At 41.2% G+C, this 18,002-nt stretch overlaps 1 protein-coding gene across 1 annotated transcript; it reads left to right on the top strand.

The window, feature by feature from the left end:
* The first annotated feature begins 2,331 nt into the window (after window positions 1–2,331).
* LOC131249135 (DET1- and DDB1-associated protein 1-like) lies at window positions 2,332–15,909 on the top strand. The gene is made up of 4 exons (XM_058249711.1): window positions 2,332–2,551; window positions 12,156–12,216; window positions 15,501–15,562; window positions 15,658–15,909. Exons 1-4 carry the CDS (start codon window positions 2,468–2,470, stop codon window positions 15,745–15,747), a joined length of 297 nt encoding a protein of 98 aa, XP_058105694.1. The 5' UTR covers window positions 2,332–2,467; the 3' UTR covers window positions 15,748–15,909.
* The last annotated feature ends 2,093 nt before the right edge of the window (window positions 15,910–18,002 follow it).

The following is an 18,002-nucleotide window of genomic DNA, read 5'->3' as shown; positions in this document are numbered from 1 at the left end:
TGGAAACTTACTTTCTACCAAAAATGCTCATACTAGTTGGGCTAAATACTTGATTTTATTAATAAGAAAAGGTTACACTATTAATTTATTGTAGTGAGGGTTCCAAATAGATCACGAAAATAAGGGTTACAGTTTCTTGATCATTTATGATTTTCGAGACATGCTTCGGATACTATGGATCCGTAATTTGGATGGTCCAGATAGCTAGTCGTTCGCAACTAATACATATGAGGCAAAAGAGTTTTTTAATGTTGCAAGACCAACGTGAATGTTTACGCGACTCTGCTCGGCTGCTGTTCAATGCTCCGAGCATTCCCTGGAGCATTATATAATTGAGGGAGAATGATTTCATTCCATGCTGTCGAGTGTACCATACATTAATTCAGTAGGGAAAATAGGGAAACGGATTGGCTACTCTCCCTGCCACTAGCCCCGTGGCTGATGGTCGGTGCTCTGTGACCCCACCATGATGTATCTGTTTCATCCATGCTGTTCATCCATTTTTAAAGATTATTTTAGGCCTATTATTAAAAATGAGAGGGATATAAATCTCAAGTACACCACACCACAGGAAAACAATAGTGATTGGATATCCAGCATTAAATTCCTCCTACGGCTTACTGTACTGTTTATTTGACATCCAATCTGTTGATCAGATCATACAGGGCCAGATGAAGGGAAAAACCAAAGATCATCTTGATCCAAAACTTTTATGGCCCCCAAAAGGTTTTTAATGGTCCATGCTCATTCAATATTGTTTCCTGTAATGTGGTCCAGTTGAGATTGGGATATCTCGTGTTTGGTCTCTTACCATAAAATGATCTAGAAAATTATATAATTGAGGGAGAATGATTTCATTCCATGCTGTCGAGTGTACCATACATTAATTCAGGATGATCATGGGACTTCTCATGGATGGAGGAGCGTGGCCCAGACGCCAGATAATGCAAATTAAAGATGAGCATAACACGTGTACGGCCATCAGAAGTCCAATCTGATATGGCTTTTAACCTGAGGAAGAGGATGATCCGATGCATTCGAATCAAGAGTAAGAACTGTTTCTGTGATGTGGCCCACCTGAGATTTGGATCTGCCTCATTTCTGAACTGATGCACTAGAATGAACTGAAAACATGGATGGACGACGTGGATTAAACAGACAATGTTGAGCTCGAGGCTAAGCTCGAGCTTGAGCTCGAGCTCGAACTCAAGTGCATCATGGACAAGCCAAGCCAAGTTTGGCCCACCTCGACTCGACTGGGCTGGATGCCCACCTCTAGTGGCCCAGAAGCCAGACAATGCAAATTAAAGATGAGCATAACACGTGTACGGCCATCAAAAGTCTTATCTGATATGGCTTTTAACCTGAGGAAGAGGATGATCCGATGCATTCGAATCAAGAGTAAGAACTGTTTCTGTGATGTGGCCCACCTGAGATTTGGATCTGCCTCATTTCTGAACTGATGCACTAGAATGAACTGAAAACATGGATGGACGACGTGGATTAAACAGATAAATCATGGTGGGCCACAGCACCTACCGCAGGGTCAGCAGCGTCCGGAACAATGAGGAACACTTGAGAAGGGGAATGACAACCGTCCAAGAAACTTCCAGATGGAGTGTGGGGTCCACCGTGTTGAGGAAGGTCGTGGATAGCGTCCTGCCCCCGCCCGTCTCCAGCTGGGAACGGGCAGCAGCTGAGTGGCCACCCTGATGTATGGGTCTTATCCGCACCGTCCATCCATTTTTTTCGTATCATTTTAGGATCTAAACCAAAAAATGAGGCAGATCCAAGGCTCAAGTGGACTACACAATGGGAATTAAACTCTTACCGTTGAGAACTTCTCGGGTGCTACAGAAGTTTTGGATGGAGCTGATATTTGTGTTTTCTCTTCATTAGGTCTATGTAACTCTTTGAATAGGTTAGATGGAAAATAAACATCACGTGGGCCCTAGAAAAGTTTCAACGGTGAGAATCATTATTACCGCTGCTTCCTGTGGTGTGGCCCACTTGAGTGTTGTATCTGCCTCATTTTTTGGTTTGCACACTAAAATGATACGAAAAAACGGATGTACGGTGTGGATAAGACCCATACATCACGGTGGCCACTCAAAGCTGCTTCCCGTTTCCAGCTGGAGATGGACGGGGGTAGGACGCAATCCGCGTCCAGACAGGAATGATTCTTTGATGTACGGTTTCGATGAAGCCTACCAACAGATGCACGGTTTGGATTTTTCACAAGTACATCACGGGTGGGCCCCACATTGAACGGTTGTGATCATTCCCCGCGAAAAATTGCGAGGGGGCAAAAGGTAAAAAGCAGGAAGGTATGGGCAATTTACAGGCATGCAGAAGACGGAGAAAATGGGAGGAGAAGAAGAATGAAACCCTTCTCCTCTATTTATAACTTCTCTTTCCAAAGCAGCATCAGAAGCAGAAGCAGAAGCAGAAGCAGCAGCTGATTTTCATGGGTTCTCTGCTCGGCAACTGGCCTTCCTACGATCCCCATAATTTCAGCCAATTACGGCCGTCGGATCCTGCTCATCCTTCCGTATGTAGCACTTCCGATCTATTTTCTTTTTTCTCTTTGATGTTTGATCTTGATTTCTCTCACGTTTCGCAATTACGATCGAACTATTGGAATTGTTTCGATTTCGGTGAGGGTTTGGGCAGTTCTCTTGTCAATGGTATTAGGGCTTCTTTGCTTCATTCAATATTAGGGTTTTCCAGGCTGAGCTGATCATATCAGAAATATATGCCAATTGCTGTTTTTCTCTTACACGAGTAGATATGAATTGCATTTTGTAATTTGAAACTGCATGCAATCTCTCTCTCTCTCTCTCAATATGCCTGATTGTTTGATGTTTTTCTTCTTCAAAAGATGGAGAAATGTTGCCACTTGAAAGAAAAATAAGATCTTCATAGAGGTTTTGTGGAAGAATAGGAGAAATTTGGTTTTGGATTTCAGTTATGTGATGATTTCTAAGACAGTTTTCTTGTGACATGGTTTAGTGGGAAGATGGACTGTGAGTTTTCGTGGAAGAATGTGTGGAATGTCATCAACGATGAGAGCTATATGTGATGTGCCGGCATGGTTTTGTATTTGTATGGAGGAAGAAGGGTTGAAGAAGTCATTGGAGTCGGTGCTTTAGAGCCTGGACTGGATGCCGACCAGTTTTTCTGCGCGGTCTGGTCCAGGCTGATCTGCCCGCTCATCCAGATGGGTCAACCCGCTACTTTTTGTTGTGATATCGTAATTCAATGAATTAAAAGTGCTAAAAGGTTAGAAACAATAAATGCTTATGGTTTTGGTCTGAACCATCCATCCAGTTGGGACTAGGGCTGTCAATGGTTCGGCTCACCTAGTCTAATTGGCATCGGGTTTGCTTGGTTGGTTCCTTTCAGGTCCAGTTTTTGTTTTTTAGGACCGGCACCTGGATCCAGTTGGATTTCTGGTGCCCACCAGGTCTTTGGACCTTGGTTCTTTTGAGTCAGGTTCTGGTTGTGCCCATGTCGAGTAAAGGCATCTACATGGTTGGCCCACTTGAATGGATGGATTAGATCACACACGTATGCTTGTTTGACACATATGAGGTGTTGTGGCTTGGCAAACCTTATTCTATTGTTAGAAAGATTAGTATGTATTTAAAATATATAATATTACTTTAAAATTACTAGATCTGAACTGAACTGATTTTAATTGGGTCGAAGATGGTGGACCCGTACTCAGACGACTTGGTTTTTTAGTGGGTCCAAATGGTGGACCCGGATCCGACCCGATTACTAAATGGAACTGAGAAATTGGACTGGACTTGTTAAAATTGGGTTAGGTCCATCAAGTACCTATTGACAACCGTAGTTGGAATGGTTTGATGGTTGGTCCCGACCTAGGTATTCCAAAATGGTTACATAAGGATTAATTGCGACGTGTTATGGGCCTGTAATGGCTCTAACTGAAAAAATGGTGAAGATAATGACATCACCTTGATGCCATCCATAAAGCTCCCCAGTCTGTGACTGTTGAGCTGCAACAATAAGACATGTTCTTGTTCTATTCTATCGCTTAGGAGATCTTAGTATTTTCATCTGTCATAGGCTCATAGCACATTAGGGCTGTTTTTAGAGTTCCGATGTAAATTAGGAAATAACGAAGGGGAATAATAAGGAACTCAAATGGGGAGAGGTGTAGATTTCTTATCAATTGGGAAGAAGTTAAAAAGGCTAAGGAAGAAGGGGAAATAGGGCTTTGTGGAATAAGAGAAAACATTGGCTTGGCTTGCTAAAATGGCAATGGAGGTTCAATATTCGACATGAGGGTCTATGGAGAATGGTCATTGCTAGAGAATATGGGAAAACAGAGAGTGGTTGGAATTCGGGGGGTGTTCTAAGAGGGAGAGGCTTGTTCATATGGGAGGCCATGGCCAAGTTTGGAGATGGGTGGAGGAAATTTTTGCCAAAGGGGTGAGATTCAAGATGAGGATAGGTTACAAAATTTGTTTGTGAGGATTTATGGGTGGGAGACATTGATCTTGTTGTGTGGTTTCCTAAGTTGTATTCCCTCTTTGGAAAAATATGCTAGCTAAAGATTATTATCAAATATTGATGAGCATATTGGCATGGAATTTGTCTTTTAGAGGAAATTTGTGGGACTTTGAGATCAAAGAAATTTGTGGTAAAGCTCCTCAAGGTGTTTGGTGAGGTTCAACTCCTTAAAATGGGATAACCATTGAATTTGGGCTGTTCCACCTCATGGGAACTTCTTGGCCAAAGAATTTTGTAAAACTTAGCTTCCTCAAGCTTCCCCTTGCTCCAAGGTTTGTGGTTCTTGTGCTTTTCAAGTGGAAGCTTTTTGTTGGCGTTCCTCGCATGTGTTTCATATGTTGGAAAGACATGGAGTCCATTGATTGTATTTTTCTTCATTGTGCGGTGGCTAAGGATATTTGAGTTTTTTTTTTTTTTGCCATCTCTTCGAATATACTAGTTGCTCCCTTCTTCAGTGGCAGATTGTATGAGAAGGGTGATATGGTTCCACCTTCAACACTAGAGTAAGAATCTTTTTGAATTCTCTTCATCTAGAAATCATGTGGGGCGTATGGAAGGAAAGAAATAGCAGGATCTTTGATGGCTGTTCAAGATCCTGTCAGAATTTGGTAGACATATCAAGTTTCTCTCGCATGCTGGTCTAGCTTGACCCAAGAGTTGTAAGGGGCAGGATATCTAATATTCAGCATATTTGGGATGAGGTCAACCATGAGGGTCTTTTAACTTGTAAAAGGCCAACCTTGGGGTCCCACTTGCTCCTTGCTTGGTGTGGTACACCAGATTAAAGAAAAGAGATATATCACTTTCTCGTTTTTCTCTCTCCTATTTTCAAGTTATTAGAGATTTCCAATGACTACCTTCTCACATTCTCTCTAGTCTTACAAATCGGTGCATTAGTGGTGCACATGGGTGAGTTCCAGCCATACATCATGTGGGCTCCAATTTGATCATCCTCTGACCCAAAGGTATGCTGGCCTAGTCATACAGTGGGTTACTTGTGTATGATGAAAATAGGTGGAAATAAATTGACTAATGGTTTACATTTGGTGTATGTGTGGCCCACTGATGAGTGGACCAACTTGACTTTTGGGCCACGGTAGGCACATGTGTGGCCCACTGATGAGTGAACCAACTTGACTGTGAATGATCCGGATATTTTTTTTTAAAGGAAAATTTCTTGAAAGACAAAAAAATGGAAGATAAGAATCCTTCAACACTATCATGACATGGTATTACTTGGTGCATAATGATAGCAAAAGGATGATTGTTGAGTTTTTAATTTTTTTTCTAATTTTTTTTTTTATATTTTTCGTACTTTTAAGAAAATCACAAAAAATCTTACGGTTTATGATATGATTCAACCCCTATTATGATTTGCGATATGATAATGATTTTGACAACATTGGGCATGGGAACAGTTCCGAACACAAATAAATAATAATTTAATTGAGAAAACAAAATTAAATAAAACAATGGAAACATTAAAGATGAAGGAAATTAGAAACAATATTCACATAGTTCTAATAGAAACAAAGTACTAGTAGTTTAGGTTAACAAATAATTGATTAACAAAACATTGAAAATTATGTGCAATCATCTCAAGAAATAATTGTTTTTACGAACATTACTTGTTCTGTTAAAATATTGGAACTCAAACAAAAGAACAAAAAGAACAACAAGAGAGAGAGAGAGAGAGAGAGAGTACAATGGAGAGAGAGAGAGAGAGAGAGAGAGAGAGAGAGAGAGACTCTTGAGCATCATGGTGGGGCTCATAGAGGTCAACACTATAGTAAGTTACGGTGATGTCGACACTACTAGTTCATTCTCCTATATGTATATATATGGGTGAGTTCTCATAGTCATGGAGGTGTGATGGCATGGGGTCTTGATTTGGTTTTGATTGGAGGTTGTAGAGAAATAAGTGATTAGGATTTTGTGCCTCAATGTATATAAAGTTCCATAGTATGGTGGATCAACACATGTATTTCTTTGCTTAGGGACGTATAAGTCTCTCTCTCTCTCTCTCTCTCTCTTTCGTCTATCTAGTGGTAACACCCTAAGGGGGCTAGGCACATATAAGGCGCTCTCCTAATCCCGTTGGCATAAGATCTATTTATAAAGAGTTGGGGTTATAGGAAGAGATGCCAATTATTGTGCTCCACCACCTTACAGACTTTTGTATGTCTTACTACATTTAAAGTCTGTGATCCCGCCTTATCCATGCACCTCAAATGACCCTCTCCCTCCATTAATCATAGCCATCCACCCTTGATTTGATTCCCATGCAAATCAAGCAATGGATCACAAGATGCTCAACCATCGGAATTACCAACAAGTGTGATTAAAATCTTTTAAATAGTTAAAACAAAAGTTCAACAATTGAAAATGTTTAATAACACATTTAAAACCTTTTTGAGTGCTGGGCACAACTGAAAAACCACTTGATGGATGGTCCAATTTACCAAATCTAAGCCATAAGTAGGGGTGCACACAGGTCGGTTTGGTCCGGTTTTGGGGTGAAACGGAACCGAACCGTTCCTAACGGTTCTAGGATATTCGGAACTGGAACCGGACCGTTAGCACCCTAAAACCGGTTCGGTTCCGGATCGGTTCCACGGTTCTGGGCTTTTTAAAATCCAACCCAATTGGTAGGAGATGCATTTATATCCACCATCCATCTAGGGACTGCATCACAGGAAACGGTGGAGGTAATGTCTCCTATAGTTGAAACCTTCCCAAGGCCCATCATGATGGAAATATTTCATCCACACTGTATGTACAGAGGACCCCATCATGATGGAAATATTTCATCCACGGTTCGGTTCACGGCTCGGTTCGGTTCTACATGCCCCTAAACCGGAACCAAAACGTATCCAACGGTTCTTTGATTTTTGGAACCGGAACCGGTTTAGTCTAGAACCGGACCAAACTGGACCGTTTGATCGGTTTCGGTCCGGTTTTGCGGTTCTACCGGTTCGATTTGCACGAGTGTTCTTAGGCAAACAATGGATCCCTTAATGCATCATATGGACCACACCATATGAACCAGTACAATTTGGCTCCGTGTGGTGAGCCTAAGTACATTACACTAAGAACTTGAACTCCTCGTATGTCCTTAGGTATAAGGATTAGTTAAAGCTAGTACATACACAAGCCAATTCAGTCCAGGTATGATGGGACTGTTGGTCTAGAGACTCAAGCATCCAACGGGTCTAATCACAAGATCCTATATGTATAGAATATTCATACATCCTATGTGGGTAGGGAAAAGGCACCATTTCGTTGTTGAGCCTGATGGAGTTCTTACATCCTAAATCTTCATCAGTCCCTCACACAGGATGGTCATCAATAACATGTCCACACAAGACCCTTGGTCATCACGATCTACGGTCACGATCATCAATGCCAATAGTCAAAATACACATTGTTAATGCATAACGTCTGCATTGGCTTTCCAGGGCACACAATCCGAACACATAATGTTAAACAAAGGAAGATACCCCATAGCTTGCTTTAGATCCATTGACTTGCAAGCTTATGAATTGAGGTTGAGACCCAACCTAGGTAACGGAAGGCTACTTCTTTGGCAAGCCTCCAATTCATTTCTTCTGCAACTAGATGGCCCTACATATACTTGCATGCAGTTGTAGCATCATTAAAGTCTACTATTCAATTCCCATCTTAGCCACAGGTTGAAGGGAGGAGCTAGCATTTCTCCCAAATTAATTATGGTTTATATTAATGGACAAATTTGTTGGGAAGAGAGGTAATGGGCAAGTGCTATTGAATGTCTTACCTTGATCCTGATACATAATTTGTCTATTCGGAAGAGAGAGCCATCTCTATGTCTCAGGATATATATTGTGCAGTCAATTGCTATCTTTCTAGGAGATGAACTATTGCTCAAGAATAATAATCGTGCTTTCAAAAATAAAGCCATGATTAGTAATAAAATTGCTGAGAGGGTTAGATAAAAGATCTTGCTTGGGCTCTTCTTGGGAAGGCTTTCACATTGGTACTCCATAGTCACTGCGAAGGGGTTGGATTCTAGTCATTTGAGATGGTAGTTGCCAGATTGAAGTTCACTCGCTAGTTTTGGATTCCACCACCACCAGGAATGTGGCAACTTAGCTTTGAACAAAGCTCAGGAGGCAATCTTGGGTTGGCTTGTATAGGAATTATTAGAGATGGGCATGGTATCACCTGCAGAGCTTATGTTGGCCCTATTGGGATAGTGGATTCCAATGCGGCAGAGGTTAGGGCCCAGTTGTCTTCAAGCTCCCTTAGCTATTATCAAAGGGGATTCTACTAATGTAATCAGATGGGTGAGTTCCATTGGCGTCTACCCATGGCGCTTCGCTCTTTGGGTGCAGGAAGTCAAAGAGATTAGGAGACCATCTCTCTCCTCTCTCTCTCAAATGTGCAAGGAGAAGACTATTGTAGTAGACAATCTTGCAGAGATGTAGCCCTTCAATCTCTTATGATAGGAGATTCTCTCCCTATTGCATTATTTTCTTACATCTTTATTAAGTTCTACTATTTCTTAAAAAAAAGAAGCTTGAGAAGGACTAACATGTTGGTTATTCCTAGAAACACCTTCCCCTTCCTCACGAAGTAAGATTCTGACAATCTCCACCAATTATTATCAAATACATTGTTTATTTTTCTTTAAAACGTGCGCTTAGAAAATACATACTAGTCTCACTGTCCGATATTGAAGTAAAATGATCCTCCCCCTGAATCCTTTTTCTCATAGAACTTATACTCCATCTCTTGCTGTACTAGGAACAATATAAGTGACCCAAATGCTAGAAATACTTGTGCTGCCCTTATCCACCTAGCTATCCCTACACAACTCTTGCACCTTCCCCCTATTTCATTGGCCCCATAGCTCACAAATAGATCACTATGTGAAAAATTGTCCCCTGTTCAAAAATCAGAAAACACTATTCCTGTGCCATTCACAACCAGTTACAGGAAGGCTGAAGAAGGTATTGGAACCACTTGCAGATAGAGTCAGATGATCCCATGTAGGAAGTAGAAGGCCTTACTGATGCAGGACAATTAACCACTTGCTCTAAAAGCTCGAACTGTTAGAGTATGGCGAATTAATCCTTTTATCTCATAGCTCAGGCCTCACATCTCATGGGTTTAGGACCTCGGTCGAACCCCCTTCGTGGGCCCCAAATCACATGGGTTGCCCACCCCGAGTGTGTCCTCGCATCCCACGGGCTACCCCACTCGAGCCCGGTATGAAATGCACATTAATCACCCTTGGTAAGGAGTCTTGAACACGAGACCTCCCCTGTGGGCCCCAAATCGTATGGGTCACCCACCCCGAGTGTGCCCCTGCATCCCACAAGCGACCCCAGTCGAGCCCAGTGTGAAAATGCCCCTGCATTACTTACAGCCAAACCCACATTGGAACCAATAAAAGGAAGATTCCAACATGCATAGAGAAGGGAAAAGATTCTAGTAGCCATTACGCTAATGCCACCTCCAAAAATGCACCTCTTGCTTAAAGGCAGTAAAAATAGGGATTTGCTGCATAAGATACTGCAAGGATAGTTTTCATCTTGATCATAACCTTTTGTATTTTCCACTGAGAACTCTTGATTGAAATTCACCAAATATTGGGAAACTCCCTCTTCTCTCAAACAATAATGATGTGTTATGGGTGTATCACCTCTAAACTCCACCTACAACCTACAGGAATTTCCTTTCTGTAAACTTCTAACTTTGGCATCATCCAAATATGATATTGGAAGTTTTGGGCAATATATCGTACGGTCTTCACCTCCAGGGTCAAATGATGCAGGCCAGATTTGGGTGTCCAACAAAACACATATTAAGAGGTTGAAAAGCGAGCCCAAGATGATGGTGACATGGTTTGATGGTTCTGTGTATGTGTGCCTTAGAACTCAGAAGGCATGCATTTTATGCATGATTATGAGAATGGAATTGTGTTTTTTTCACCTAAGAAGATGGCTCTAGTTGATGGCTCAAAAAACGTTTGGCTGACACAAAGTTGCTACCATTGGAGAAGTCTACCAAGTCACATTCCCTATGGGCCCAAGGTTGACTCAGACATGAATCGAGGAAGTTATAATCAAATTACCAATGACTATTCGGTTATTATGAAAATAAGGTTGATGCCCTCATGTGGGGCCCTGAAAGAGGCAAATTGGTAACTCATGATTCAGAAAAGGTTTCCTTGTTGGGTCCTAGAGTTAAAACTAACCATGGTTGGACTAGTGGTTGGGTCAAAGTTGGTTAAAATGGGCAAAGGGAACTTGTTTCCCAAGTTAAATCCCTATGCTTATTAGTAGGTTTTTAAATAGGATCAAGTTGATTGTTGGAAGGTATTGACAATTTTTATTTGTGGACAAGTTTATTCAAATGCTAGTCTGTTTTTGGGATGTAATAGGTTTTTGAAGGTCCTAGTAAGATAGTAAGTTGAGTTGGGAGTGTTTTAGAGTTAGAAAGGCTAGGTTTTATAGTTGTTTTGTAAGTATGGCCCTACGTGGAATTATGAATTTGAACATGATATTTGATTATAACCGAATTCCGTCAAATTCGTGCTCATAAGTCATAACCTATTGGTTCTTTCCATTTGATTAGTTTGATTGTTAGTGGAGATTCTGAATTCCATTAAGAGTGAGAACAAGTTAGGCTGGATTGAATATGGAGCCTCCTCAATTCTCAAAAGAAAAGAGGGAGGGAGAGGTGGAGCCTTCCCATGTAGAGTAGGCTGGATTGAATGGACGGTCAATATTGATTGATCAAAATGTGTGTGCATCCTAATGCAAGCATGGTTGCTCTGGTGTAGGGAGCTTTCCCATCCCTTTACTATAGAGAATCTGGAGGGAGGGAGGGAGGGAGGGTCAATAATGATTAATCGAAGTGTCCACGAGTCCTAATGCATGCATTGATGCTCTAGTATAGGGAATTTCCCCCTACCTCTAGAGAATCCGAAGGGAGGGAGGAAGAACATGGAGTCTCCTATGAAGAGTAGGATGGACTGAATGGATGGTCAATATCAATTGATCAAAGTGTCCATGTGTCCTAATGCAAGCATGGTTGCTCTAGTATAGGGAGTTTCCCCATGCTTCTACTATAAAGATTCCTTCCTCTATGTATGCTTGCTTGAAAATTGGTTAATACGGGTCAACCTCTTGAAACCGCATTATAGATCACGGAACTCTTTCTAGTTATGAAGAGCAGCTACCAAACCATGTGAAATATCTAGTTCACATATGCTACTGCCGAAGTTTCGAGTCATTTGCTTACGCCCAAACCATTAGAGGATGTCCCATATTCTATACGCATTTTCTTGATTTTTCTTTCTTTCTTTCTTTTTTTTTTTTTTTTTTTGTTTTATTTATTTATTTCTTGGGCAGACTAATGAATTTGCAGTTATCTCATTCTAATGTACATGGTCAACTTTGGATTGAATGTTAGTCTCTTTTCTAAAGCATTTTTCTGCTAATGCCATATTTTCTTATGATTCCATATTTTACCTATATTTCATGAAAAATACAAATAAAAAATAAAAAAATAGATGATTCTTTTTATGTGAATGCCCTGAAAGTATTTTCTTGTTGGATTTTCAGAAAATAACACCTGCCACCTATCATCCTACGCATAATCGGACTGTTCCACCACCTAATCAAGGTAACACTTTCTGCATACCACCTTAAAGATTCTTTGGTAGTTTTGTTTATAAATTTACAAGACATTCCAGTTTAACATAATTGTTATATTCTGTCATTTTTTATTTTTTTTTGAAAGATTTATTCTCTCAATCTTACTTGAAAGGATATCTCAACAATTTAGTGCTAAAAAATGTACTATTTGGTGAGTACTATTATTGACATTACTCTTGTGTTTATAGCCTCCAATAAAGTATCCTTTACTGAATTATGGGATTGTTTTTAGTTTCACATTTTGGAAAACTATAAGTGACAAGGTTGAGTTCTTTGGGGATTTTGCATTGAGGCATTCTAGGGTGCTGAGCCTCAATTGTACAGTTTTCCTTTGTTCTTGATTCCATAGATGAACCATGGTTCGGCAATCCTGACAGGGCTCACCATGTATGGGGATCCCATATATCTATATATATATGAGAATTGAAGCTAATTACTGTTTAATGTTTGGCTTTTCTTTTGTTGAATTTAGACTGTTGCTGTATTTCTTAAGAATCTATTTGTAAGTCTCTGAGTCTGGTCAAAGGGTTAGGGTCTTCTGATTTGATGTATTCTTTTAGGACCTGCAAATTGGGCCGCTGGGGCCTACATTTTCATCACATGCTTCTAATGATTGTTCCAGCTTTCATTAGAAGGGAAATGCAGGTTTGTTCATATAAGGAGAGGGAGCGCTTTCAATATGTTTTCAATCTACTTTCTGGTCCTAAATGCACTCACTGAAGGTTGGACAAGGATAGGCCATAAATAGGATCAACTAACAAAACAATGTAAATCAGACCCCAAATAGACCAGAAACTAGTGCAGGATATTATTGGTAGTACTGAAAAGATGGCAACAACTAGACTTCCTATGTAGGGGTGCCTTTCCAACTCTTATGAGACAACAACTAGACTTCCCATATAAGGGTTATGACTGAATGTTTCAATTCCTGAGATTCAAGAATGCTCAATGCCTGAAATTTTCTCACAAGTTCCATGGAGAACTGCATTATTAACATGAAGATTCTGAGGCTATCATGGGATAGCAAACATAACTTGGTGAGATGTTGATGCATTTACTTCTGCAGTGGAGCCCTGCTACGGCTACTCAAGAGCAGGGCACGGAATCCTACTGCATATGCGCTAATGCGCGATCCAGCTGTCGATCAGGTGTTCCTGTCATGTGTGCCATTGCCTAAAAAGCAGGCTGTAGAGGAGGTCATCACATTGGTCACACTATTGCTAAATTTGGACGCTGTCAATAATTTGGTTTGATCTTGTGATGAACTACAGCTCCATGAGTAGGGCTGTCATTAGGTTGGGCCTTGGCCAGATTCGGAACTGGTCTGACTGGGCTTTTGGGCTGGGCCTATTCAAAATTTTGCATTTGCTAGGCCCAACCCAGCCCATTGACAACCCTATCATTAAGTGTCGTGTCCTGTAGGCCGGGTTTGGCCCTTGCATGCATGGTCTAATCAATTTCCGGGTTGGGCTTGGGCTCAAGTTGTTTTAGCTGGGACTGGCTCGACTTTACATAAACATGTGTTATATTCCACAAACATGCCATTCCAATCCTCAGGCAACCCATCTATCTTGATTGTAGATCGTTACTTGCACTCCTCTGAAGATAGAAGAAGGTGAAGTGACATTTAGCATCTTCACACACCCACCCCCCACCCATACACACAAAAAGAAGAAGAAGAAAGGATATAAACTCTAAAATGATAGAAGACAAAAGTTGCATCTGGCACTTTAAGCTTCACACACCCACAAAAAGATGGTATACACCATAAATTTGAAATTTATCCTCTAGTTTTTCTTCTTTTGTCTACATGTTACTAATGAATTGGAGGTCCACTCTTGTCCCGTTGGCCTGATCAGGAAGGGAATCCCTGATGTGTGGCAGATAGGACGGTGGATCAAGATGATCCATCCAATGGTCATGTTTGTTAGATGGACCATGGTTGAAATTTGCATTGAGCAGATGATCTTAGCTGTCAGTTTTTCCTGTTGAATGTCAACCATGGACCATCTTTATTTCTGTTGTTGGATTGGGAGGGCATTTTTCATATGCAAAGATAGTCCCATAGGTGTGGTTTCGACAGTTGGTCATCCATGATAGGAGGTGTGGTTTCGTCAGTTGGTCATCCACGATAGGAGCTGCTACATGGACGTTCTGCGACGACCAACACACCTATCACTCAGCTGGGTGGTCCAAGTTGTACAGGTGGCAACTTGGTCCAAATCATCCCTGTTCGAGCTGACCCCTACAGGAGTCGGGGGTGATTCGGCATGAGCACCACTGGTTTTCCATAAAGGAGGGCGGTAACATATTGTTTATGGATGTAACTGGTGATACGTATCGATTACGACGATATCTTAAACCTTGGTTGATCTCTCTTTGTTGTTCTCCAACCACTTAGAGATTAAGAACTCAATTGAAGCCTCAGCAAGGACTCTCTTCTTTGGACTACATCTTCAGTCCCTCTGCTGTTGATTGTGAAATCTTGCGGATATTGTCAAAATCTTTTGGGGGGGTTTCCCATTGGGTTGTTCTGACTCTTACATGTATCTTTCCTCTGTGTTTTGGTAGAGGTGGATGCATATGTCAGTTCGTTGGCTAGTGATGGAGTGATGAGAGGGTCACATGTTGTTTGAAACTTTTATAGAGGTGTGGTAGACCCTATGGTGGACTGGAGATACCATTATAATCCCCATTGAATAATCCTGTCCAATTGGGCATCGAGTATATGTAAGGCCCTTTGCTTGTAGTTCTTCCTTTTCTTTGTATGGCTAGGATCAATAGGGAGATGTTAGAACATGGCCTATCCCTTGATGAGGCCCAGCAAAAGATATCTTTGTAATTCGTAGGAATTGTTGGGAAAAAAAAAATGTTGTTTCATATGAGTGGGCATCATATGATACCTTTGTAGTTCTTCAAGTTAGTTTGGGCTAATGCACATTGATGTGAAATATGGAACAGTTGACTGAGGGCTATTGTCTGATTACTTTAGTCCTGGGAATTCCTTTCCTTCCCTAAATTATTAATGTTTCTTCGTTACCTTCTCCAAAAAATAAAAACTAGAAGAAGAAGAGGAAGAAGAAGAAGAAGAAAGAAAAAGAATAAAAAAAGTAAGAATCATGTAATACGTAGCAATTGTTGGCCTGCTTATATGTTCCTTGGTTTTCTTGTGCATTGCTCCTCGTACATACTGATACCATGTTGGGTGGGTTCTTTGACATCAATATCTGTCCTAACATTTAATCATGGCAGTAATTTCGACAGAGGCAACAAATATTCTCTTGAGACAGTTCTATCAACGGGCCGAAGAGAAGGTTTGAGATTCTTTACCATGTCTTCTAGTGCAAATGCTTTTTTTTTTCTTTATTTATTTTTCTCAGCTTCTCATGGGCTGGCTTATTGTTTGCAGTTGAGACCAAAGAGAGCTGCCTCGGAGCTTTTGATACCAGAGCACGGATGCAAGCAGCCCAGGGGTTCTTTTGCCGATGTTTCCAACTGAGTCTCATTGATTTGAAAGACCAGGCTTTCTACATTCTGTGTATCCACTCCCGCCTGTATGTTTCATGATGTATCACTATTGACTGTGCTTTGCATGCTTGCCAGACATGTAGCTTGTTTATAAACACTTGATAGAACAATTACATGACCGGAGTGTTCTGCATTCCCATTCCGAGTAACAAGATGTGTTTATTTGTTCTAGGACGAAGTCTTGGGTCCTGCAGGATTCTGTTGGTGGGACCATGATTTGGTATCCAGACTGTTGATTTGATGGCCCCCCTCTGCCTGTTGGACTGCAGATCTTGCAACATTCAGGTACTTATTTCATGGTTTCTTCCCAAACTGCCCTTGGTAGGTCATAAACTTGCAGATTATTTTAGGGGGTTGATCCTTACCTAATAGTCTATTATTATATAATAATAGGACATGACACTTACATACATTACTGGTGGATGGTCCAATCATCTATCCAAACTGCCTTACTGGTGGGCTTTAGCTTTGCTCATGGTCCAAATATTGGACAGTCCTAACCATCCAATCATCAGATATTTGGTCACCGAATGTGGACTGTTGCTCATTTGCCTTTTCTACTGTCCACATAGGATGTTGATTGGGCATTAACAAAGCAATGTGTCCTCACCAGATGACAGTAGGATCTTGATGATCAACCGTGATCAGAGGTCAAGAACGTCTCGAAGTAGATCAAAGGGTAGTATCTTGTTGACTAATCACAATCAAGAGATTTACCTTCTTTTTTTTTTTGGAGAGGTAGATTTGGTTGGTGGATGATGATCCCCGGTAATCTAGAACTACTTTGATAAAGCAAAATGCAATTTACAAGCAATGGGATCCATGAGAAGGTAATAAACAAAGTCACCATTATCAAGCGAGGGAGTCATTGGATCTGAAACCAAAGCTCTCATTTGTTTAGGGCTGTACATGAGCCAAGCTAGCTCGAAAAGCTCACTCAGCTTGAACAACAATTCGAGGCGAGCCAAGCTTCATATGACCCAGCTCATTTTGAAAACGAGTCGAGTTCGGTCATAGTGGATCTTGACTCGACTTGAACTCGGCTCGGCTCGGCTCGACTTGAATATTTTATTTATATATATAAGTTAAAACTTAAACCTTACCCTACCCGTTCATCATTTTCTTACCATTTCCCTTCCTTACTCAACCTGCAACACCCAAGCTCCTCCCTCTCTTGTGCTCGAGCTTCACAGTCTCTCTCTCTCTCTCTCTCTCTCTCTACTAAATGTTTACCCAACTTGTCTCAGCCATACGGCCCGAGCTCTCTCTCTGTCTCTCTACATCAACAACAAGGTGCATCTATGGTTCTATCTAATATATATATATATATATATTTGAATATTTGATTTGGAAGTTGGGTTGAGTCAGGTGCGGGTTGGGTGTTGGGAGCATGCTCACCTCGACTCGAGGTAAGCTCGCTTCGACTTGGTCCACTAGCTCGACTCGAAAGGTTTGACAAACAAGCCAAGCTCCAATGGTAAGCTCGAGGCCAACCTCGAGCTCGAGGAGAGCAGAAACGAGTCAAGCCAAGCTTGGCCCACCTCGACTCGGATCGATGTACAGCCCTATTTTTAAACCCTAACCAAAGCTCTCATATCTTTTTATTAAAGAGATATTCAAGTCTTCGTCAAAATGTTTACGAGTCGTCTTCACGGTGCAGTTCTAAACTTATAATCATAAACAGTTAATGGAAATCATAAACAAGCCTTTCCATGTGGGATAAATGATCTAGTGCTCTGAGACCCGTTTAAGTTACGGTGCTCCTTGTTGCATTGGGACACTTGGGATATAGTCCATTTGATAGATCTGGCTTTCGAGTTGGTGCAGCCAGCACAACTTTCAACGGCTGGTAGGTGAAAATGACATAATCAAGATGGTTCTGATCCAGCTGTAAGCTGGCCTTTTTATAGCTAATGGATGGGATGGTTAGGATTGTGCGGATAGGTGATTCATTTCAACTACGGCAACCCATGATGTGCCCAATAACCTGATGGCCTGAGTTGTTGACAGAGATTTTTCTGTAAACGATCTCAACCATCTAACCTATTGATTGGATGGTCAGAATCGTCCCCGTCGCTGGGATGATATTTTTTTTTTCACGGCAACCCATGAAACCTCGCTGGAGCTAGTGGACAGCCTGGATTGATGGATTGGGCTGTCCTAGTGCCTGGATGCAACTAGGAGCACTAATAACACTAACCTATTCAAAAGAAATACAGCTGTATT

This window comes from Magnolia sinica, chromosome 6, assembly GCF_029962835.1.
Source record: "Magnolia sinica isolate HGM2019 chromosome 6, MsV1, whole genome shotgun sequence".
Taxonomy (NCBI): domain Eukaryota; kingdom Viridiplantae; phylum Streptophyta; class Magnoliopsida; order Magnoliales; family Magnoliaceae; genus Magnolia; species Magnolia sinica.
Note: the sequence above shows the minus strand (reverse complement) of the source record. Positions and strands in the feature narration are given on the sequence as shown.

Coding starts and splice junctions, on each gene's coding strand:
- LOC131249135 (XM_058249711.1), top strand. CDS start 2,468: ATGGGTTCTCTGCTCGGCAACTGGCCTTCCTACGATCCCCATAATTTC. Junction 2,552..12,155: donor CGGATCCTGCTCATCCTTCC/GTATGTAGCACT, acceptor TTGGATTTTCAG/AAAATAACACCTGCCACCTA. Junction 12,217..15,500: donor TGTTCCACCACCTAATCAAG/GTAACACTTTCT, acceptor TAATCATGGCAG/TAATTTCGACAGAGGCAACA.